Source organism: Rutilus rutilus (assembly GCF_951802725.1).
Source record: "Rutilus rutilus genome assembly, chromosome: 1".
Taxonomy (NCBI): domain Eukaryota; kingdom Metazoa; phylum Chordata; class Actinopteri; order Cypriniformes; family Leuciscidae; genus Rutilus; species Rutilus rutilus.
Genome location: NC_140209.1, coordinates 13,926,752 through 13,951,458, shown reverse-complemented (window position 1 = coordinate 13,951,458; position 24,707 = coordinate 13,926,752). Strand labels below are relative to the sequence as shown.

The window sequence follows — 24,707 nt, the reverse complement described above, 5'->3', positions numbered from 1 at the left end:
TTTTGTACCCATTTCATTGTTTAACTGTTTATCTAAAAGTGATGAAGTGCTTGAATGTTTCTAACATGAATGTTCTTCAGCATCATGAATGAATGAAGAATAAACACCAACCTCTTTGTTCTTCAGGATCTTCAGTGTGTTTCATTCTGCAGGGTTCTGGATCACTCATGTTCTCACTGTCCTCTTTAATAAACTCAATCTTTGCAGATTTCAGCTCTTCCTGATGCTCTGATCTCGTCTTCACTTGTAGCTGATGGGAATTTACAGCATTTATTGCTGAATTACTGTGGGAGGAGCTTCACTGATGATGATTGATGATGTGATTGACATGGGAGGGGCTTCAATTATGGTAAATTTTAGTGGGAGGAGCTGATCTGCCCAAACTAAAAAATATATCAGTTACTGAGTTTGTTTTTATACTTATTTACAGAATATAAATAATGTACTGAAATTATTCATAATATAAATAATGGTAAGAAAAAGAGTTCAACACATAAAGACTAAAGAATAAATGTAGCCTACATAGTAAGCAACAAATCCCCTCAGTCTGCTGACACCAATGAAATGAGCTTTAAGTGTCAATTTACAGGAGATCTGAAGACATCAGCATAATAAATGAGGTGAAAACATCAACTATCAACACTCAGTCAACAAGCCATTCAGGGTCATCAGCAGATCATCTCACTTTATTCTGAGTGTTAGCTGTTAGAAACACATTATTTGAGTCAGGATACATGATAAAAGCCTGTAAAACTGCTCTATTTAAAGATTTTATGATAACTACATTCATTACAATAAAGTAATTAGATCATTAAAATGTGCAGAAACTGAAAACGATCATACAACTTATGTACAATTATGTACTTATACAACTTATGTACTTATACAATATTATGTATCATGTATATATTTAAAATGTCTCATTATAGGCTCAATGTAAAGTATATATCAGTATCTGTTCCAGTAGGTGTCAGATCCACTATGAGAAGATAGATCTGTCCGGCTTGCCTGTACTGTTTTCACTCCTCTCCTCAGCGCCTACTCTCGACTACATCAGCGCATCTCAAACAAGCCTAATATTTTAATAAAATGTACAAGTATTAAAAAACTCAAAGGTAAAAATGAAAGCAGCAGGTTTCAAAAGGAGTGCAGCGCATATCCATGGTTTTAGCCATGCCTCATAATTATATAATTATAAGAAAAATATACAGAGTATAACTGAGTTACAGAGTAGAGATGCGCGTATGGGCTATTATTTCATCCGCAACAAAACTCATCACAAAAGTCATCATCCGTCCGCCATCCATCCGCACCAACGTTTTTAACCAATTTTCAAAACCGCACCCGCCCGCCATCCGCTGATTGGTGTATACATATATTTACTTTTCACTGGACAGCAGTGGATGCATGAAAAGGCGGATGACTGGGTCCTCGAACCGCACCAAGCTGCCAGCTGGCAACCAAGAGGGGGCTGAGGGGTGTAAGGCTATGTAGGGTCACCCACCGCCAGACTGGCCCTCTTGGGATCCAGGAATAGAGAAGTTTGCTCTTTTTCTGAGAATATGGGTACCGCTGGCAACTCCAACTGGCTCTCCACCGGCTGGAGGGAGTGGATCGGTGGCCACTCCAAGAGCAACTTCTCCATTCCTGGGTGGCCCATCCAGGTTCAACATTTCCGCTGTCGCTTACCACCTGGCTTGGCAGGGCCTGGAACAGGCTGGGCAGCCCTCCTACGGCCGGCTCCACTTCGAGACCTGGGTGGTGGCAGCTGCGATGGTCCGATGGGAGTGGAGGCGGCCGCAGGGGGACGACAACAATGCCATGCCATGCAAGGATGAGGCGGCTTGCCCGCAAGCTTTATAAGCTCTGATCGTCAAACCTAACGCGAACTTACAGGCCTGCGAGGGGAGACAAGGATCCCCCAGAAGCAGCGGCCGTTGGACACAGGTGCACGTGTTGTAGCAAAAGACCACTGCACTGGAGGTATAGCCTCATAACCCTTCACCGCTCCTGCCTCAAGGGTAGCAAGGGGGGAAGAACCCCTCAGGCAGTTTTCAGCAGTAAAAGGTGCCATCCACGACCTAGTAAGCGTGCACTTCGGGATAGAAGGGCACTGGGGCGGCGAGCTGAGAACCAGCATGGCCTGAGATACCAATCATCCAACCGAGACTAAGCGGGACACGGTGGAGGGTTCCACTCGAGCCCGACAGCCCAAATCAGCATAGCTGACAGTTCTGAATCCGGCTCAAGCAACGTTACACTCCCAGAAGGAGACAATGCAGTGGAGTCCATCTCCAGAGGCCAGCTTACCCTCCGGTGCTGCAATCTGCATCCTGTCCACTGGGGGAGCCCCGGGTGAAACAGCCGGTCCAACTATTACGGATGGACCAGCACGGATGGACCAACAATTGTGACCGTTACAAAAAGGCAGGGAACAAATGCATTGAGAAACGCACTGGCGGAATGACATCTTTTTCTTTTTGGAATTGGCTAGATTAAATAGTAGTACGAAGAAGACAGGCTCCCTAAGCTTGATCCCCATTCAGTCGACGTCGACTACGTCTGACGTTCTCGACTGAAAGGGAACTGACCATATATGGACTTGTTGTACAATCTATTTTTCTATATGATGTAATGGAACCTTAGATCTAACAAGTACATGGTTATTTTTTATATGGCAACTTTTTAAATCATAATTAAAGATTCGCAAATGCTATTCCATCCTATCCCCACTTTAAAATTGAATTATACCCTATTCTTAAATCTCTTTATTATATAAATAATGGAATAAAACTAAGATTCCTTAAATTCTAAAGAAATATTTATCTATGTTTTTTAGAAGCTTTCCTAGTGTATTAATGTATGTGTGTTATTGTATTAATACAACTAGTGTCTGTGTCCTTGTCATGTTATTTAGCAACTTCATTAGAAAAATTATAACTCTCTTTCTATTAATTGTAATCTCAATTTGTAGTAAGATGTGTGTGTCCATCATAAAAAAAAAGAAAAAAAAGTGATTACACCTAATAGAAAGGCTTCGAAGCTTGTGTCGAGAACATCTCACACAGTAACATTTTGGTGTGACATTGGCGATTTATTTGATCAAATGTTATGTGAATCCTATCATTTTTAATTTACATAGATATGTAATTTTTGGCTTTCATAAAAAAAGTGAAAAAGAAAAATTCTATTTATTTTTATAAACCATATTTTTCTGTTATCCAAATATCACAATCATTTCTATAAAATTGCTAAATACAAACCTCTTTGTTTAAGTGAAACGGAATATTGATTATTTTTTAAAAACACAGGTCCCGCGTTACTACTGCGCAGAAGCAGGTCCCAAATCTTCGCAAGATGTTAGCGCCATTATTTGGACTTTGGCACCTTCAGTTTTCATCAATGGAAGAGAGTGAAGGGGCGTCGTCCATCTTTTTTTACAGTCTATGGTCTGAGGTGTCGTTGCCATGACTCGTTGCTATGGGTTGCGACACTTGCTGTCTTGCTTCGGACTTGACTGAAGGGGTCAGTCTCAGTTTTCAAGGGTCTAAACTCCGGAGAAGCCTAGTGTGGACGACAGGCATAACCGTAGCTAAAGTTATGCGTTTTAAAATGAAAATGCACTAGTGTAAACGTAGGTATTCCAAAGTCTGCTCGGGAACTGATGCTCTCGAGCCAAATGTGGCTCTTTCAGTGAGTAGCCTACCTATGGCTCGACGGCAGGAAAAAATAAACCAATCCATTTTGTAACCTTTTTTTTTCAATAATCAAAGGTAGTGTGTCGAATCAATAAAAAATAGTAAAAAGTATAATACACCAATCAATCTTCATCGGCACAAGAAGTTCAAATTTCATTGGACAATGTGAATTAAAGCGGTAATTTTCCAGTCATTCATAAATTGTTTGAAAAAAACAAAAACAAATTTACATTTATGAAGGATCTGAATCTGCGTCGTTGAAACAATGGATGTTAACTGACTTCAAAGCACTGCACAAAACCAGCACCAAAATTCACATTAATGGTAAGTAGTAGGTGAACGTGATTTCACCAAGTACCACATGTTCCTGGATCAACATCTTTGTTGATCCTGGAAGAACTTTCCAATCAACCAATCAGATTTGAGGAACAAGTTTACAGTTTATGTCAAGTTTAGGCTTAAAACCAGGGTGAGGTGCTTCAACATCAGTGTCATTCACCTATCATTTCCCTCTGATTTTAGGGAAAAGTTTGGGTAGGGTTAGGTTTAGGGGTAGGGATACATTTTGGGGCAGGAATGTTATTCCAGGGTGAACAAAATATGTTGATCCAGGAACATGTCTTACTTGGCAAAATAACGGTGACCGCAAGTAGTATTCAAGTCACTTGTGTTTAGCCAATGTATTTTGATACACTGTTCACCATTTGAAAACTATCATAGTTGGTTCAATGCAGCCCAGGCCCCACCTATAGGCCTATTATGTGAAATGCAGGCTGACAACAACAGCAAAATGGTTATCAATGTTGGAAACAGTTGCTATTTACTGATTTTTTGGAACCTGTGATACTTTATTCAGAATTCATTGATGAATAAAAGGTTAAAAAGAACAGCATTTCATTAAAATAGAAAATTGTCTTTATTATATTACAATAGAAAACTATTATTTTAAATTGTAGTAATATTGTAGTCACAATATTAATTTTTTTTCTGTATTTTTGATCAAATAAATGGAGCATTGATGAGCATAAGAGGCTTCTTTCAAAACATTAAAAATAGAAATGTTTCCAAACTATTGACTAGTTCTGTTGTGGATCCTCTCATGTCTTTTCAGATTTGATGACTGAATGAATCTCTTGTCACAGTGTGAACACTTGTAAAGTTTTTCTCCAGTGTGAATTCTTAGGTGCCGTTTTAAACTGTTCGCTGTAGTAAAAGTCTTCTCACACTCAAAGCACATGTACTCTCTCACACCAGTGTGTATTTTCTGATGTCTTTTCAGAATTTCTGTATGACTGAATCTCTTGTCACAGTGTGAACACTTGTGAGGTTTTTCTCCAGTGTGAATAATTTGGTGCCGTTTTAAATTGTTCTCTAAATTAAAAGTCTTCTCACACTCAAAGCACACGTACTCTCTCACACCAGTATGAATTTTCTGATGTGTTTGTAAAGTTTGTCGCAGTGAAAAACTCTTTCCACACACAGAACATGAATGGGGCTTCTTCTTCGTATGAACTGTCAGGTGTCTCTTCAGGTTTGATGCACAGAGAAATGTTTTGCTGCATTGATCACAAATGAACGGCTTCTCTCCAGTGTGGACCCTCATGTGAAGATTAAGAGATGATGATCGTGCAAAACTTTTTCCACACTGATCACATGCGTACGGCTTTTCTCCAGTGTGGATCATCATGTGACCTTGAAGGTGTTGTTTTTGTGTGAAGCTCTTTCCACACTGATCACAGGTGTGCGGCTTCTCGCCTGTATGAACACTCATGTGGATCTGAAGACTTGGTTTGGTTGTGAATCTATTCTCACACCGATCACAAGCAAACGGCTTTTCTACAGTGTGGATCCTCATGTGAACATTAAGACTTTGTTTGCGTGTGAAACTCTTCCCGCAATCATCACATGTGAACGGCTTCTCTCCAGAGTGGATTCTCAAAGTTTTTTCTCCAGGTTTGACATGATGTTCCTCCTTCACTTCACTCAGTTCTTCACTCTCCTCCTTCACTTCACTCAGTTCTTCTCTCTCCTCCTTCACTTCACTCAGTTCTTCTCTCTCCTCCTTCACTTCACTCAGTTCTTCACTCTCCTCCTTCACTTCACTCAGTTCTTCACTCTCCTCCTTCACTTCACTCAGTTCTTCACTCTCCTCCTTCACTTCACTCAGTTCTTCACTCTCCTCCTTCACTTCACTCAGTTCTTCTCTCTCCTTCTTCACTTCACTCAGTTCTTCTCTCTCCTCCTTCACTTCACTCAGTTCTTCACTCTCCTCCACCACTTCCATCAGGTCTGAAATCAAAGAGCAAAATGTATTTCATTTTCAGTACAACAAAAATAATTCAAAGAGAGGAATGTGAAGTGAAAGGACATAAAAAGAGCTCTGATGTAATAGAAAAAACTACTTTCCATAAATGAGGTACATTGATCTTCTAATAATATTTGTTAAAACATTATAGACACAAATAACATGTTTCTGTGGCAAACAACTATTACATATATTTGATCAATGACACAATTATCTAATGTAATATTAGCACTACAAATTATACAATAGTTTCATAATGTTGATACCAATGTTTAGATTGATATTTAATTTATTTTACTTAAAGCTTTTTAATTATTACAGTCCAGTCACACTAGACTTTTAATTCCAATGACTCCCATTCATTCGCATGTGAACGTGGGAAACCAGAAACACAAGTTTCGCTGCGTTCAAGTTCAAGTTGGAACGCCAATTAATTATTGGTCATTTATAACATAGTTTAAATAGACTCTTAATTATTCTATTTAACTCTATACATTTTATTTTACTGGTTCATTTGGATTCCAGTGTCACTTAGAGTTTCACCCTGGCCAATAATGCTGATCTCATGGTCACAAACTCATAAGTCTGATTATTAGTTGGAGGTTATGACTAATACTGGGCGGTAAACCAGTTTCAATTTCGAGACGATATGTATTTTTCATAAACTCATAACGGTGTGTTGCTGAAACAGCTGCTGTCTCTATTCAATGGCCATGAAGAGCGCTATGTAGAGTGTGTAGAGAGCGGACCACTATTAAATACATACCCTTCTTACACTAATATTAACAACTTTATAATACAACAATAACTCACAAAACTAACACTGATTCCCGAGATGCAGAATCACAGAATCCAGTCACTAATGAACTTACTGTATAAAACAGAACGTCACAGAATTGTGGGATGAATAAATCAAAAGTAGGGCTGTACAAATAATCAGATATAGATACAGACTAGTGACTGTGAATATTAAAGCTCAAAAAGACTGCTGTTGAAATATGAAGTGTGTATGTTCTGCCGTGTCTGTGTGAAAGAGCGCTGCAGTTTCTTCTAAAGAAACTTAAAATCGAAATTATATTTATTCTCCCCAAATCGTGCAAGCCGTAAATACCTGACATTTGAAAGACACATAATGCACAGTTTGCATTGATTGGGATCACAGACTGGGGGAGTTCACATCTTGTTGAGGAACAGGAGGTAATTTGGATGGAAAAGGGAAAAAGCATCTCTAAACTCTCTTCTATTTCATTTTGTTCTGTTTCTCTGGAAATGAGAGCATTGTACCAGTCGCACTGACACATTTCAAATGATACCAAACATGACTGTTAATTCACTAGCATTGACTATGATCACTCTGAGTGAACTGAGTGAAGGGGAGAATGGGTAAAAGGACTGAAGTGGGAGAAGGAAGGACCAGAGGGAAAAAGCTTTCCTGCATCTTCACTCTGTGGGTTGTGAAACAGAAGCTGTGTGTGTTTGTGTTGTCCGTATCTCAGAAGATCAAAGTATCTGAGGTTATTTCAGCCTTAAAGATGAACTGAATTGGAATTTTGAGTAAAGGTGATATAACAGATGTATTTTATTTATTCTCATTGGTACAATTATTAAAGTGGCAGAATTTGTTAAAAGGGATAAAATGGTACGTTGAAAATGTTGTTGTTACACGGGCGCCGCCATGTTCGATTTAAACATTCGGCTACGTCACTGGCATGGTAAGCTACTCCGTTGCTAACCAACAGCAGAGGAGCCATAGCATGCAGCCCCTGGATTTCGAGTCTGTAGTGAGCATTTTTTAGTGATGACCTATTTAGAGAGTTGTACTTTCAATACAACAGGTTTACTGGTGAGGGTTAAAACTGAGGCCATTTCGTCAAAGTTGTCTTCAATCAGCTGAAAAAATTCTTATGCTCGAATGGATACTTTGACAATTTTCAATCTGGTTTCCGACCGCACCACAGCACAGAGACAGCGCTCATAAAGATAATAAACGATATTCGCTTAAATGCTGATTCAGGCAAATTATCAGTGCTGGTACTACTCGACCTCAGTGCTGCATTTGACACTGTCGATCATAACATACTTCTTGACAGGCTGGAAAACTGGGTGGGGCTTTCTGGGATAGTCCTAAAATGGTTCAGGTCATACTTAGATGGGAGAGGTTATTATGTGAGTATAGGAGATCATAAGTCTGAGTGGACATCCATGACATGCGGAGTCCCTCAAGGCTCAATTCTTGCGCCACTCCTGTTCAACCTGTATATGCTCCCAATGAGCCAAATAATGAGAAAGAACCAAATCTCTTACCACAGCTATGCAGACGACACACAGATCTACTTAGCCCTATCGCCTAATGATTACAGCCCCATTGACTCCCTGTGCCAATGCATCAATGAAGTGAACAGTTGGATGTGTCAAAACTTTCTTCAATTAAACAAAGACACAACTGAAGTCATTACGTTTGGAAACAAAGATGAAGTTCTCAAGGTGAATGCATACCTTCACTCTAGGGGTCAAACAACTAAACATCAAGTCAGGAATCTTGGTGTGACACTAGAGTCAGACCTTAGTTTCAGTAGTCATGTCAAAGCAATAACTAAATCAGCATACTATCATCTGAAAAATATTGCAAGAATAAGATGCTTTGTTTCCAGACAAGACTTAGAGAAACTTGTTCATGCTTTCATCACCAGCAGGGTGGATTATTGTAATGGACTCCTCACTGGCCTTCCCAAAAAGACCATAAGACAGTTGCAGCTCATACAGAACGCTGCCGCCAGGATTCTGAGCAGAACCAGAAAATATGAACATATCACACCAGTCCTCAGGTCTTTACACTGGCTCCCAGTTAAATTTAGGATTGATTTTAAAGTATTATTACTGGTATATAAATCATTCAATGGCCTAGGACCTCAATACATTGCAGATATGCTCACTGAATATAAGCCCAACAGATCACTCAGATCATTAGGATCATATCAGCTAGAAATACCAAGGGTTCACTCTAAGCATGGCGAGTCTGCTTTTAGCTATTATGCCAGCCGCAGCTGGAACCAGCTTCCAGAGGAGATCAGATGTGCTCCTACTGTAGTCACATTCAAATCCAGACTCAAAACACTTCTGTTTAGCTATGCATTTACTGAATGAGCACTGTGCCACTGTTCGTCCGACTGTTTGTACTGTACTGTATTTTATTTATTTATTTTTAAACTGTTTTAATTTTTCATTATTTTAATTTCTTCTATGTAAAGCACTTTGAATTGCCATTGTGTATGAAATGTGCTATATAAATAAACTTGCTTTGCCTAATAATGAGATATGTTGAAATAATTAATTACTAATTATCATTATTGATAATAATAAATCTTTAAGAATATTTGATTGAATGCTGAATGTTGTGCTTGTTCAATTGAATAAAATTAATACTTTATTTGTGATAAATAAAATAATTGAATATTAAATATTAAGTGGCTTATGTTTGCTCATTTATTAATAATATTTATATATAATATCTAGCACCCCCTCAGCACCTGCGTTAAAAAATTATCTGGCGCCGCCCCTGGTTATAACGGCCCACGTATAAAAAAAATGGTCGGGTTAAAATCGGGCTCGGGTTCATAATTACAGTTAATGTGTCGGGCTGGGCGTGTGGTGGTAGTCAGATACCCATGCCATTAAAATTATTCATTTTCATCTGTATATAGGCCCTGCAGCTGCCTATATACCTTCGCAGGTCCTACCATGCCAGTGACGTCATCGGAATTGCCAGTGTTCTTATACCAACAAATGCAATTTTTGTGTTGCTTAAAAAAAAGAGCTATATTGATAGTTTTAATTCAAAGTTTTAGTGTAATTTGCTTTTAATTGTCATAAACAACATATTATCAACGTTGATTCTTTCAGTTCAGTCCATCTTTAAACTGTTACCTCTGACATGATTTTCCTCTCTTAAAAACAGAGCATTTCTAAAATTGTGAAACACTCAGGAAGTGACATCATCTGGACTCTTTCTATTGCATGATGGGAGGACAAGAAAATAATCTCAGTTTTTACACAAACTGTAGCATTGACTGTATTCATCAACCCTGTTACCAAAGTTATGTTAGAAGAATGATCTCTATAACTGTAGAAATTATATAATTTATGATAAACACAACTTAAATCAGATATTGCTTAAGTTACACTTACAACCCTGTCAGTCATTCTGGAAATGTAATTTACTTGATACAGTTTACTGTTTATTGCTTAAATATAATAAAAAAAGTGTAAACTATATTGAGAAATGTCCAACATTTCTGTGACATGGTTGCAAAAACTTCCGAACCAAATATAAACTTATACTTTGTTTGATGTTGACAATCAATAGGACAATCCAACCTCCCTCTGCTGAACATTTATTGAAAATCTGTACTAATTTCATAGTTTAACTGTTTATCTAAATGTGATGAAGTGCTTGAATGTTTCTAACATGAATGTTCCTCAGCATCATGAATGAATGAAGAATAAACACCAACCTCTTTGTTCTTCAGGATCTTCAGTGTGTTTCATTCTGCAGGGTTCTGGATCACTCATGTTCTCACTGTCCTCTTTAATAAACTCAGTCTTTGCAGATTTCAGCTCTTCCTGATGCTCTGATGCTCGTCTCCACTTGTAGCTGATGGGAATTTACAGCATTTATTGGGGAATTACAATGGGGGTAGCTTCACTGATGATGTAATTGTTGTGGGAGGAGCTTCACTGATGATGTGAATTGGTGTGGGTGGAGCTTCACTGGTGATGTAATTGATATGGGAGGGGCTTAAATTGTGGTAAATTTTAGTGGGAGGAGCTGATCTGCCCAAAATAAAATAAAAAGTTACTGATTTTGTTTTATACTCATTGGTAAAAGAATATAAATAATGTAATGAAATTATTCCAAATATAAATAATAGTAAGAAAAACAGTTCAATGCAGAAAGACTAAAGAATAAATGTACCCTACATAGTAACCAACAATTACCCTCAGTCTGTTGACACCAATGAAATGAGCTTTAAGTGACAATTTACAGGAGATCTGAAGACATCAGCATAATGAATGAGGTGAAAACAGGAACTATTGTCATGAAATAAAGAGTGTTTTCTGCAGATCTGTTAATATTGATGAGCCTCAGACTATCAACACTCATTCAACAAGCCATTCAGGATCATCAGCAGATCATCTCACTTTGAATGAATGAATGAATGAGGCATTTATATAGCGCTTTCATATGTACTACTGAAGCGCTTTACAATCATATCAGGGGATCTCTCCTCAACCAATACCACTTTATTCTGAGTGTTTGCTGTTAGAAACACATTATTTGAGTCAGGATAGATGATAAAAGCCTGTAAAACTGCTCTATTGGAAAACTTGATAAAGTTTGATTTTATGATAACTACATTCATCACAATAAAGTAATTAGTTAATTAAAATGTGCAGAAACTGAAAACGATCATACAACTTTTACAAATAAAAAGCACAACAAGCAACATTATTCCAAGTGTAATAGATAGAATATTATTTATGTATAGATTTAAAATGTCTCATGTGAGTCATTATAGACTCAATGTAAAGTATTTAGCAGTATCTGTTGCAGTTCATTTTAACAATTTAAAGTAACTAACAAATTTAATCCAAATGTGTCAAAAGAGTAGAAATAAAACGGCAGCAGCAATACTTTAGATCGAATCAATTCTCCTCACAGATCTAAAATCAGTAACAGTTCACCAAAATAAAGTTGGTTTGACGTTGAAAGTTTGACATTTGTCAAAAAACTTAAATACATCAATAATGATTTGGCATAAGAACAAAAAACAGGTTGTGTTCGAACTGTTTTAAATTGTAGACGAGAACAAACAGTGCAGTTTGTGTTTTAATTGGCTTAACTGTATATCTATACATTTTGTAATGTAAAACAGCAGATAGGGATCATCTACAAAGTACAAAACGAAGAGGAAAAACGCTCAATTGTTCCATCCATATGCTTTACTCTTGAAAAAAGTTGCTCAAACTGTGCACACAAAGCCTTTAAACACACACACTCAATCTCACCTGTTTCTCACTCAATCTTCACCGAGACGTTGCGGAAACGCTCTTCATGAGGCTTGCAGATGGATCTGACAGAGGATCTTGAGACTGCTGAGGCACATTTTCGGGATTCCTCTGCCAGTTCTGATGTTCTCCCCCCGCGGCTTCTTCTTCTCGCGGCACGAGTGGAGAACCCGATGCTCGAGCTCTCTGCTTCCGAGGAAGTAGACGAGCTCAGCATCAAAGGCAGGGATTTTGGGGATGACTTGCCTCCCCATGTCCCCACATATGAGGAGCTGGTAGAGGTTGTCTCTCGTGCAGTGGCCCGTCTTAATATCAATTGGCCACATGAGAGGCAGGAAGCGCTTGTGAAAAGCAAGTTGGACGAGCGCTTCCTGCAGCACAGAGAGCAACCTCACCACCGGGGTTTGCAGTTTTTGTAAATCATGGAATAAACCACATTCTTCTCGCGTGTCCAACCCCCTGTCCTGAATTATAGTAACATTCGCGAGAAAACGGTTATGGGATGATGCCTTGGGTGGAACAGCCGCTTGCCACTTATTTATCCCCTGAATCTGCATCATCCCTGAAAACCCACTAAACCGTGCAGGGATACATCATCCTTAGTGGGCAGAGCTTATATGGCTGCGGATCGGGATGGCGTTTGTCTGCACACAATGGCAGTACTCCAAGCTTACCAGACCGACCTTCTTAAAGATATAGATGAGGGCGAGGGCCCAACTCCCGAAAATATTGCGGAGTTGAGGAAGGCTGCAGACTTGTCTCTCCGAGTCACCAAGGAGACGGCCCGTGCTATCGGACGATCCATGGCGGTGATGGTGGTCTCGGAGAGACATCTATGGCTAAATTTATCGGGCATCAAGGAGAAAGACATGGCTTTCCTCCTTGATGCCCCGATTTCACCTTCTGGCCTGTTCAGCGACGCCGTAAATACCGTCGTCAACAGGTTTCAGGAGGCAAAGAAGCAGTCTGCAGCCTTCAAACAATACATCCTTCGCTGCACCAAATCTAAGAAATCTCAAAAAGAGAATGTCGCGTCTAGAGCCCCCCCTCAAGGAGCTTGGGGGCACAGACGGCGCTCTCAGGCGAAGCCTCAGCAGAAGCAGGGTGACCTGAGGGCCGTCCTGCAGACTAAAAAGGCTTCGTCAAAGAGATCCTAGCCAGCCTAGGTTCTCTGCAGGCGGCCCCACCCATGGCAGAGCGATCAAGGTCGCCTCCTCCGTGGAGCCCACAGGAAATCGATGTTGACTTCCTGCCGTCAAGTACGCTTCGGGACGCATCAGTTTCCTGATGACATTTTAGTCTAGTTTTAGTCAATGAAAATTGTATTTTAGTCTTATTTAGTAGCTAATGCAATTCTATTTAACCCAGTCAATATAGTATTTCAAACAAGGTTATCTTATTATATTTAGGGCTGTGACGGTGGCAGTTTGTTGGTAATGGACCAACTACCAGCGGTGGTTTGGGGGTTGTTTAAAAAAAAAAAAAAAAAAACTAGTTTTATATCTCCACACAAAGACGTGTGATATAGCCTACCACAATGCGCTTTGAGAGGGATGTGGGACACGAGCAGGAAAGAGTCCATCGATCTCTTTTCTGATATCTTTCATGTTTTCAACTTAAAAATGGTAAAATGGTCTGAAGAGCAAATTTTATCCTCCACAAGGGCGAGATATTTAGGCTATGTTTGAGATTGTGCTGCCAGAGAAAGTGAAACTAAAAATCACCCGCGCGTGTGAAACGCGCTTTACAACTAAACTTGACGCGCCTTATATGTCTATAAAAAGCACAAACTGTATAATTTGACATGCAAGTAGCCTACAAATGTAGGCTATCGTCCAACAGCGTTTTCTACTTTACCACAGTAAAGAATACGAAAATAATAGGCCTTATTAAAAGTGAACCATGAAGAATCGTTTAAATAATCCCCTTAGAAAATGGGTGAAATTTTTGGAAAAGAAACGAGATTCCATGCAGGGATGAGTCACGTTTTTTGAATTTTCGATTAGTTTATTTAATTATAGAATATTGAATAGGTTGTGCGATTATTCTTTAAAATAAACTCCATGTTTTCAGTGCTGATGCGGTGACGCGTTCATAACTACAGGGTGACGCTGCCAATAACACACATAACAGCTGTCACAAAGAACCGGCAAAAGTAATGATTATGAATATGTCAAATATATCAATGAGACATTTGAATGGAATAACTAATGGAATAATGTTGTTAAATTTGCTGATAATCGGGTGCCCAGATCGCAAACCAGAATTTAAAGCCGACAAAGCTATGGGTTCACGCCATATAAACGGGTTCACGCACAACTCTCTCATTCGTCGTGATCGACGTTATAACATTTTGTCTCGTCTCGTTTTGGTCAACGAAAATGAAGAGACATTTTAGCATAGTTTTTATTTTGTAAACCACATTTAGTCTCGTTTTTATTGGTCAACGATATTTCATTATACATTTATTTTAGTCATCGGTTTTCAGCGAATGCACGCTGTAGTGCCCGCCCAAAAGGCTTGCGGCCAGGCAGTGTTCGCGTTCGCACATCGGAACTGTTTTCGATTTATTCCCTGCCGGTCCTCCGCTTCAGGGTGTCGAGAACGAAACCCAAAGAGCCTCCCCTCTGGGGGAGCCCTCAGGAAATCGATATCTGTATCCCGGCGTAAAGTGCGGTTCGGGCCACAATGATTTCCAGCGAACGCACACCGTGGTGTTCACCCCAAAAGCTTGCAACAGGGCACCGACTATGGTCACAAAATCTTTCTCGACTTTTTCCTGCCGGTCCTCCGCTTCAGGAGGTCGAGAATAGTGCTCGAAAAACACCCGAGGTCAGTCTCGAGGGGCTGGTTCCCTTAGTAGATTTTGTAGAAGAATGGCAACGCCTTTTGAATATATCTATATGGGTCCTGAATATTATAAAATATGGGTACAGACTGCAGTTCGGTTACCGACCTCCCAAGTTTGCTGGGGTGGTACCGACTGCAGTGGTTCAAGAACAGGCTCGGCTTATGGAACAAGAGGTACAGACTCTACTGGTCAAAGGGGCCATAGAAATTGTTCCCCTACCAGAGAAAGAGTCCGGGTTTTACAGCCGATACTTTATAGTTCCAAAGGAGGATGTCGGGCTGAGGCCGCTTTTAGATTTGAGGCAGTTGAATCGTTCTCTGAGGAGATTCAGGTTCAAGATGCCGAGGATTGGTTTGTCACGATAGATCTAAAACACACCTATTTTCATGTCTCCATCCTTCCATGTCACAGGAGGTTCCTGAGGTTTGCTTTCGGGGGCGAAGCGTACCAATATCGGGTTCTTCCGTTCGGCCTAGCACTCTCTCCCCGCACGTTCACTAAATGTATGGATGCAGCTTCAGGGCATCCGTATTCTGAATTCTATCGATGACTGGCTCATATTGGCCTAATCTCATTACATTATTTAATGCAGTTTAATTTGATTGGTAACAGCCCTTTAGCATCTTATTATTCTATTTTAATTTATTGATCGATTGAAAGATGAAGCAAACGATTAGGGAAAAATGCCCTTTATAAAGGTTAAAATATCATAAATATGCCGATGTATATATGTTAAAGCTGACTGAACTGATGAGAATACTGAATCGGAATAAATTATATTTACAACACACACACAAAAAAAAAAAAAAAAAAAATTTTCCTGTGCAAACAAATGTTTTTACTCGGACAAGTGAATGACCGACCGAAGGACAAATGAAAAGGCTTAAATGTTGAGCCCTGGTATATATATTTTTATTATTATTCATTTATTTACCCATAAACCTGTCTTTAGGAAGCCATAAGTTACAGTGGCAAGGAAACCTTTGGGGGTGGTGGACAGGGTTTACATTAAGACAGGAGTTTGCCTTAATCTAGTTGATCATGCATTTATTTTATTTTATTCCACAGCTGATGTGTGCAGTTTTTTATTGCTTGCATTAAAATAATTTTCTCTTGTTTTGTTTTTTAATTTAAGTCTTTTTCTTCTGCCATTCATGCTTATCAGCTCCATGCAATCTTAAGCTTTTCTTGGTTCAGCTGCACACAGTCTGAAAAGGTTTTTTGGCAGTTTGCTAAAATAAAAGAGCCATTCTAAGAGCCATCGTTTAAGCTGTTGACTTTTCTACCTTGAGAAAGAACGTTAAACGAACAACTTAAAAAGGCATGACAAATCATGACATAAGACTGACATCACTCACAACGTACCAATGCATTATCCCTCATGAACAAATATAACGTCTGATGTTTGCATACGTGCATACCAGTTTACAATTACGACATCGTTCATGAATAAACATGACGTCTGAACACGGACAAACGGTGCGTGTTGACGCGCCAAAATTCACGCATTTCGTTTAAAGACTTTTGAACGCGATCGCCTGCCATAGTGTTTACCACTGACTTTGCGGCGCTCATGTCATTGTCACTCACAAGTCACGACTCACGTCACGAGACAGTCTCGCAGTTTAACGCAGTAACGCAGCCTGCTTACGGGGAAGTAACAGTAATCTAATTACTGTTTTTGCAATTGTAATCCCTTACTTTACTCGTTACTTGAATAAAGTAATCGGATTACAGTAACGTGTTACTTCTAACGCGTTACTGCCCATCAGTGATCTGAAAGTTATGAAGTATCCTGATCTAAAATTATTCCTGATTCAAACAGACAATAACAATGAGGTGTTGATAAAAAGGATAAAGTTTAATCAATCATTACATGATGCAATTGCAAACATTAAGTAAAAGTGAAGGAGAATGAGACAGATCTCTCTCTTTACTGACTTATAAGAGCCAAAGCATCTCAAGAGAAGAAGAGAAGAAAAGTGTCCAGTTTCAAAGACACATGAAAGTATATCTTGTGTTTGCATTGAAGAGTAGAAGTGGAAGAGAAACTAGATGTTCTGATGAAAAACAATAAAGAACGAGTTAAAAAATAATATCAGATTCATGTCTCTCTTTAAAGTATTATGGCCTTCTTCAGCTCTTGAACTTTCCCTTCAAATGTTTATTTTCCAGTGTGAATTTTCTGGCACTCTTTCAGTTCATCTTCTGTATTAAAGGACTTCATCACTGAAACACACACTGCCCTGTCTTTTCTGCTGTAATACTAATGAATCTTCTCCTTTGTGTGAATCTTCAGGTGTTTCTTCAGGACTGACGCCCAATGAAACTGTTTACCACACTGATCACAGTTAAATGGTCTTTCTTCAGAGTGAGAAGAAGTGATTTCAGAGTGAAAGCCTGAGTGTGAACTCCCAGTGTTCCCAGTGTGAACTCTCATGTGAATCTTCAGACTTGAATTATATGTGAAGCGTTTTTTACACTGAGGACAGGAGACCTGAAGCTGTGACAGATTTTTGGGCTTCTGTTTCTCCTTTCTTGTTCACGTCCATCAGGTCTAAAAGAAAAATATTAAATCAAGTGAGATTTCAAATTTAGAGACAAATGTGAAATGAAAAGTGAAGCTCAAAGTCAAGATCACTGTCATTTTAATCCCATCAAATCTGGTCAACAACTACTGTGCACAATTATGATCTATTTTAATGTCATGAAGATGATTTGTGTTATAAAACCCTAGTTTTGTCATGAAACAATGTAAATCTGGTGAGCATCAGCATGTCATAATAATAGATAATTGTATGTAATAATGAGATACTTTCTTATAATTATAACTCAATATCTCATAATAATGTGAAAAATGTGAAGCAGATATCAAGCAACCACCAAGATGTCCTGTTGCTCATCATGGCAGTTAGGAAACTAACTTACACAGGAGAGGCTTTAATGCTCAGCACATTAAGGCCCCATCCACACTACTGCGTTTTCATTTAGAAACGGAGACCTTTTGCTACGTTTGCACCTCCCGTCCAGACTAAAACGGAAAAAACGAAGACCTAAAACGGAGATGTTTAGAAACGCTGCCGACCCCGTTTTGCGTTTTGAATCTCCGGAGGGCGTTTTAGTGAAGACAGGTCAAAACGGAGGAATTTAGAAACGATGACGCAGAGGCTCATGCTCGGCTCTATAATTGGGTGTCATCAGTCATGGTTTATCCTTCCCTGATTCGTCAGCCACCCATCACATGACTCGTCCCCTGTTTACACCGGCATGCGCATGCCCATTGTTGGTGAATGGTCCCGTGATCTGCGTTTTCAGCCGTTTTAATGTGGACGGAGATCAATTCTAATATACAGCTAAAACGCTGGTGTGGACGGAGATCGTATTTGTTTTAATTCTCCGTTTCTAAACAAAAATGCAGTACTGTGGATGGGGCTAAAGATGAACTACTTACTGTGATCTCAGACTGTGATTGTTTTTCCATTTGAGTGAGTAACTGAAGATAACTGAAGGAACCTCTCTCCACATGGATCATGGTGATCCGGTTTATCCACTGTATGGATCTTCATGTGTATCTTCAGGTGACTTTTAAAACAGAAACTTGTTCCGCATTGATCACACGTGTGCGGCTTCTCTCTGCTGTGGATCCTCTCATGTGTTTTCAGATTTGATGACAGACTGAATCTCTTGTCACAGTGTGAACACTTGTAAGGTTTTTCTCCAGTGTGAATAATCTGGTGATTTTTTAAACAGTTTGCTGTAATAAAAGTCTTCTCACACTCAAAGCACATGTACTCTCTCACACCCGTGTGAGTTTTCTGATGTACTTTTAAATTGCACAGCACTGAAAAACTCTTTCCACATTCAGAACATGAATGCGGCTTTTCCTTTGTATGAGCTCTCAGGTGTCTCTTCAGGTTTGATGCACAGATAAATGTTTTTCCACATTGATCACATGTGAACGGCTTCTCTTTAGTGTGGATCATCATGTGAATCTTAAGGTATGATGATTGTGTAAAGCTTGTCCCGCACTGATCGCATGCGTAAGGCTTTTCTCCAGTGTGGATCCTCATGTGAACATTAAGGGATGATGATTGACTGAAACTCTTTCCACATTGATCACATGGGAACGGCTTCTCTCCAGTGTGAACTCTCATGTGAATCTCAAGACCATGTTTGGTTGTGAAACTCTTTCCACATTGATTACATGTGAATGGCTTCTCTCCAGTGTGAACTCTCATGTGAGTCTTAATACTTTGTTTGCTTGAGAAACTCTTTCCACACTGAGTGCAGGTTGTAGATTTCTTGGCTCTTCTTTTCTTTAATAATGTGTGTTTAGTCTTTGAGCGACTCAAAGGTTTTTCTGCAGGTTTGACATGATGTTCCTCCTCCACTTCACTCAGTTCTTCACTCTCCTCACTCAGTTCTTCACTCTCCTCCTTCACTTCACTCAGTTCTTCACTCTCCTCCTCCACTTCCATCAGGTCTGAAATGAAAGAAAAATATTATTATTCATCAAAATAATACAAGAGAAAAAAATGAAGTGAAAGGACATTAAAGTAGACAAAATATTACCATTTTGTTTGTTTTTTTGTATTTTAATTAAATAAAGCGAGTTCCCGTGTTCCATTTTGAGTTTGACGAACTCAATTCCCGCTCTGCTTGCCACAGAAACGTCACACTGTGGCCTCTTAGTTGAATTACAAGAACACAAGCTTTTTGCAGTCCAGTGGAACAGATTGTCTATTATTATCATATTTTGTATTTATTATTATTTTTTATACATTAAATTTATCTTTGTAAAAAATACACAGCAGAGTGCGACATATCACGACAGTGTCTGTAGAAATGTCATATACTGAAAGTCTAGACTGACCTCGGCTTTAACTAGTTTTAAATGAACTATTTTTGAGAATTATCTGTGTCCTACATGTGTCACTCAACCCTGTTACTTAGTTGATTTAAAAAAAAAAAAAACTTGTGAACCACATATAAATTAAATTAAATAAAAGCTACAATTATATTTAGTTTGACCTGATGTTGACAATAAATATGAACATTTCTCAAATCTCGCTTTACTGACCATTTTTTGGAAACCAAAAATTTAACTTTTGTACCCATTTCATAGTTTAACTGTTTATCTAAAAGTGATGAAGTGCTTGAATGTTTCTAACATGAATGTTCTTCAGCATCATGAATGAATGAAGAATAAACACCAACCTCTTTGTTCTTCAGGATCTTCAGTGTGTTTCATTCTGCAGGGTTCTGGATCACTCATGGTCTCACTGTCCTCTTTAATAAACTCAGTTTTTGCAGATTTCAGCTCTTCCTGATGCTCTGATGCTCGTCTCCACTTGTAGCTGATGGGAATTTACAGCATTTATTGGAGAATTACTGTGGAGCTAGGAGCTTCACTGATGATGAATTGCCATGGGAGGGGCTTCAATTATGGTAAATTTTAGTGGGAGGAGCTTCTCTGCCAAATATATATATAATATTTGCCCAAAATAAAAAATTAAAATATATCTGAGTTTGTTTTATACTGGTGGTGAACAGACTGACTCCTGTAACACAGGAGAGGAACGAGGAGACAGTGTGTCAGGTTCGAGCTCTCTGCAGTAATTTATTTAAGAATTTTTTTTCAGCAAACACATCTCTATTTGTTAAGAGTCATTTTATGTTTCACACATTAATTATTCAGTGTCTTTTTAACATTACAACGAATTTCAGTGTCCATGTCAATACAAAATCCATTATAAAATAAATCTCTAAGTACCAAATGCATGTTCACTTAGATGCATGTTCACTCTTCGTGCTTGTATTTTACACTATTTATCAAAATGAAATGTAAAGACAATGGTAATATTCACCAGCTATTTTTAGGATACTTAAAAACTTTCATTCACAGTATTTTATCAGTATCACGTCAATACAGTACTGCAAATCATGCTCAGAACTAATAAAGTGCTCCAAGTGTAACTTCAAATCTCATTTTAAACTGTAACCATTCTTGTCTAAAATCATTGAGCAAAAAAACTTTTTTAACCGATGGTGGGGAGTTAATACAGTGAGCTAAACAATACTCGTTAACATTGCAAGCTCATAAAATATCTTCGTGTGCATATGCACAGTGGGAAAGTGTGTGTGTTAAGCTGACTTGCTCTCTAACGTAATGTGTGCGTTGTCAGTAAGTTAGACTCTGCCGGACTTTGCCCTCTCGTTTCAAACTCGTTACAAACAAAATCAGAAACAGACCCTAACGAAAATTACTTCACTAAAACAGTCCACTCATATCCCAAACACATTTCTGCATGGCTAAATTCTAGCTCTGAGGTCTTTTTTGTACATTTACCCACCTGTAACACAGGAGAGGAACGATGAGACAATTGGTGCGTCCCAATTCGCATACTATCCGTCCTAAATAGTATTCGAAAATAGAATTAGTACATCCCAAATCGTGGCATGCAGCCTGTAGCACGATGACGTAGCTGGATCAGATCCGACACGTACTGGACGCGCATGCGCGGTGGTGTGTTTTAGTCTGTACAAATAAAAAATAAAATAAAAACCTGAATTTAAGTTAAATATAGATGATCTCTCGAGTGACAACTGCGTGATCTGACTGCTGTGATTAGTTTGTATATTAAACTTAAATTAAGTTTTTTTTTTTTTTTTTTTTTTTTTACATCATGGCATGATGTACCTACATAAAACTCTGTGGACTCCGTCGCTATAGGAACAAAGACGCTAAAATGCAATCATGCAATGAGCTTCTCTACTACTTATTGTGAAATAGATATTTTTTATATTTGCTATTAGTCTTATCCATACTGCAAAATCCTTATGTTTGTATTCAACTATGTGTGGGCCTAATGAAAAATACGGGACAAATCCCGTCCCTTATTGATTTGATACGGGACGCATCATCTTACTTGTAAATACGGGACAATTCTGTATTTTAAGGGACGGGTGGCAAGAGGAACCTTATGTACAGATCACTGTGGAAAAATTAGTATAGCCATTAAAGAAGGAACTCTTACCAGGCAACATATCATTAAGCACTTTCTTTTCTGGCAAGATTTAGTTTCTTGATGCTGTTATTATTTTTGCATTTTCCCTTGAATGTGTACTGGTATTTTAAGTTGTTTACAGACCGTATTGTACAAATTACAGAGACAATTAGCTGACTCATTTTTGCTTTCACTCAACAGCAAATATGACCTGAATAAAATAAAATGGCTTTGTTTTAAAATGTTCTGTGTACACGCATTAAATCTATCACATTTAGGTTTAAAATCATGTTATTTAAAATATTGTAAAATTAACTATTTTGCATGTAGGTAGAGAGAAACTAGGAAAGCATCACATTTATGTAAATAATTACTTATTCATCAATAATTACTTATTACTATTTATCAGTAGGCTACTACTACTACACAGGTTAGAACATCATCTCAATACAATATTGAGCACATGTCACTTAAGACCAGCGCATGCGAATTATGTTCATGAACGATCCATTCATTGCGTTTGTCACGTGACAAATGAACGAAATACTCGGAAGGTAAAGTAATTATTTATGTTCCCTGTAAATTATTTTTGACTGCATTATAATGATTTCTTAATTCAGAATATTATCAAGATTGTGTAGGTCGATGTGTTCGGGCAATTTGACAGTTAAAAGTAGGCTATAACATTTAAAGCCCCTTAAATGAACGAAATGACTTGAAAAAAGATTCATTCACTTTGATGAACGAGATCGAACAAGAGAGTCAGCAAAATGATCCGAACTTCCCCATCCAGTACGTATTGGGTCATCCAGCTACGTCATCGTGCTACAGGCTGCAGCGAGGGGTGTCTCGATCGATGCGCACTCTAACGGCTAATATTGCCCACAACCCATACAGTGTTGTTTTTGGCAGCCCTTTTAGTTTTAGTCTTAGTCTTAGTCTTTTGGACGAAAATGCTTTTTAGTTTTAGTCACATTTTAGTCACTTATAAACTTGTTAGTTTTAGTCAAGTTTTAGTCGACGAAAACACAAAAAGGTTTTAGTCAAGTTTTAGTCGACGAAAACTCAAAAAAGTTTTAGTCAATTTTAGTAAAAAAAAAAAAAAGTAAGTTAGTCTTCAACAAATTAATTTAGGTTAAAAAGTATTGGAAATGGGCTTAGGTTTGACAGGTTGTAGCAAGTGTTGCAATTCATTTTTTTTTTTTTTTAAATAACCCCTGAAATTATGACTTCTGGTGAATATTGTGGAAACTAATTGATACATTTAGATAAATATATTTCATACCTTATAGCATATTATAATACAACTTATTAGGCCTATATATTTATAGAATAGCAAAGTAGTCAATATACAAGACTAAATTCATATACAATAGCCTATACAATATACAAGCCTAATCAATATACAAGACTGAACCACATAGATGTGAAATATAAAGGCTATCATGATCATTTTGCCAACAATGAACCATGGATTTGTTTAGTTTATAATACGTTTTATTTTTAACTTAAACAAATACAACATATAACATTCAAAACTCACCGGCTTAGACTGCATTTGAAGAAAAATAAACACAACAGTTTTCTGTAGCCTTGTGTGCGAACTTAACTTATTCAATAGAATTATTAGATTATCTCCTGATGCGTGCTGCTTAATAGCACACACTCCGCCGTGACAAACGAAAAAAAAAAAAAAAACGCGACGGCATATGGTACAATTGGCCTTATATTCATTGTCCCTCACGCATTCCAGCCACGGGTATTTTAATCCCATTCAATTTTACATTTCTGCGCTCTTTTCTTTTTCGCCGGCTGCTTATATAGTCATTTTTACATTTCCCGCTGTTGTCACTTGTCGTCATCGTTGCTACGATACGTGACTCACAATGACTGAAACGACCAATTAAAAGGGCATTCTCTGATGATGTTCCAAGATGTTAAAAACGCTATGCTGATGATCATAGACAAACAGGGGGAGAAATTAGTATCTACCGCACCGTCAGGTTTTTTTCTCATAGCCTACAAATGTCTTCGTTCATAGTCTGACATAAATTAGAAGGCGGCTATGTGTCTGTCCTGGATTTGCACTGAATTGATTCTCAAAAATACGGAACTGAACAAGACTTGTGTCAAATACGGGACGATTCCGTATTATACGGAACGGTTGGCAACCGTCAGACTTGTAATAATATTCGTTCCTTCTCGTCTCGTCAACGAAAACTCGAAAACGTCTCGTGATGTTTTAGTCACCTTAGAGCAATTTTTAGCCAGTCATCGTCGCGTTATCGTCATAAAAAAAAGGTGCGTCAACGAAATCATTTCGTTATCGTCATCGTTGACGAAAACAACACTGAACCCATAGCGCGTTGGATTAGGATTCGGTTAGAGCTACAAACACGAGTGAAAAGTGTTAAAAAACTACAGACATGGAGGACGTGCGAGTCTGGCGGTTATGTAGAGAGGTTTAGATCTTTTACTGTCTATGGTTTAGATAAAGGGGGTTGAGTGATTATTATCAGTATCTAACCTGACGGAAATGTATTTATTAAAGAAATAAAAAATAGAAATAAAACGGCAACAGATCCTCATGTGGTCCCAAGGGAAACTGTTGTCTCTCAGAGCAACATACATCCCGGGGAATCAGAATCAGGGAGCAGACATCCTGTCGATGCAGGGGCTGAAGCCCGGGGAATGGAGACTCCACCCCAACGTGGTGGAGTCAATATGTCAGAGGTTTTGGCCCGGTGGAAATGGATCTATTTGCCCAGACTATCTAACAA

General features: G+C 38.5%; 1 protein-coding gene across 1 annotated transcript; it reads right to left on the bottom strand.

Annotated features, from left to right (window-relative positions):
* Positions 1 to 16,761: 16,761 nt before the first annotated feature.
* Positions 16,762 to 21,406, bottom strand: LOC311275523 (uncharacterized protein). Its single transcript, XM_084384613.1, has 4 exons — positions 21,274 to 21,406; positions 20,138 to 20,277; positions 18,372 to 19,403; positions 16,762 to 17,477 (listed from the first exon to the last, which is right to left on the bottom strand). Exons 2-3 carry the CDS (start codon positions 20,193 to 20,195, stop codon positions 18,379 to 18,381), a joined length of 1,083 nt encoding a protein of 360 aa, XP_084240739.1. The 5' UTR covers positions 20,196 to 20,277; positions 21,274 to 21,406; the 3' UTR covers positions 16,762 to 17,477; positions 18,372 to 18,378.
* Positions 21,407 to 24,707: the final 3,301 nt, after the last annotated feature.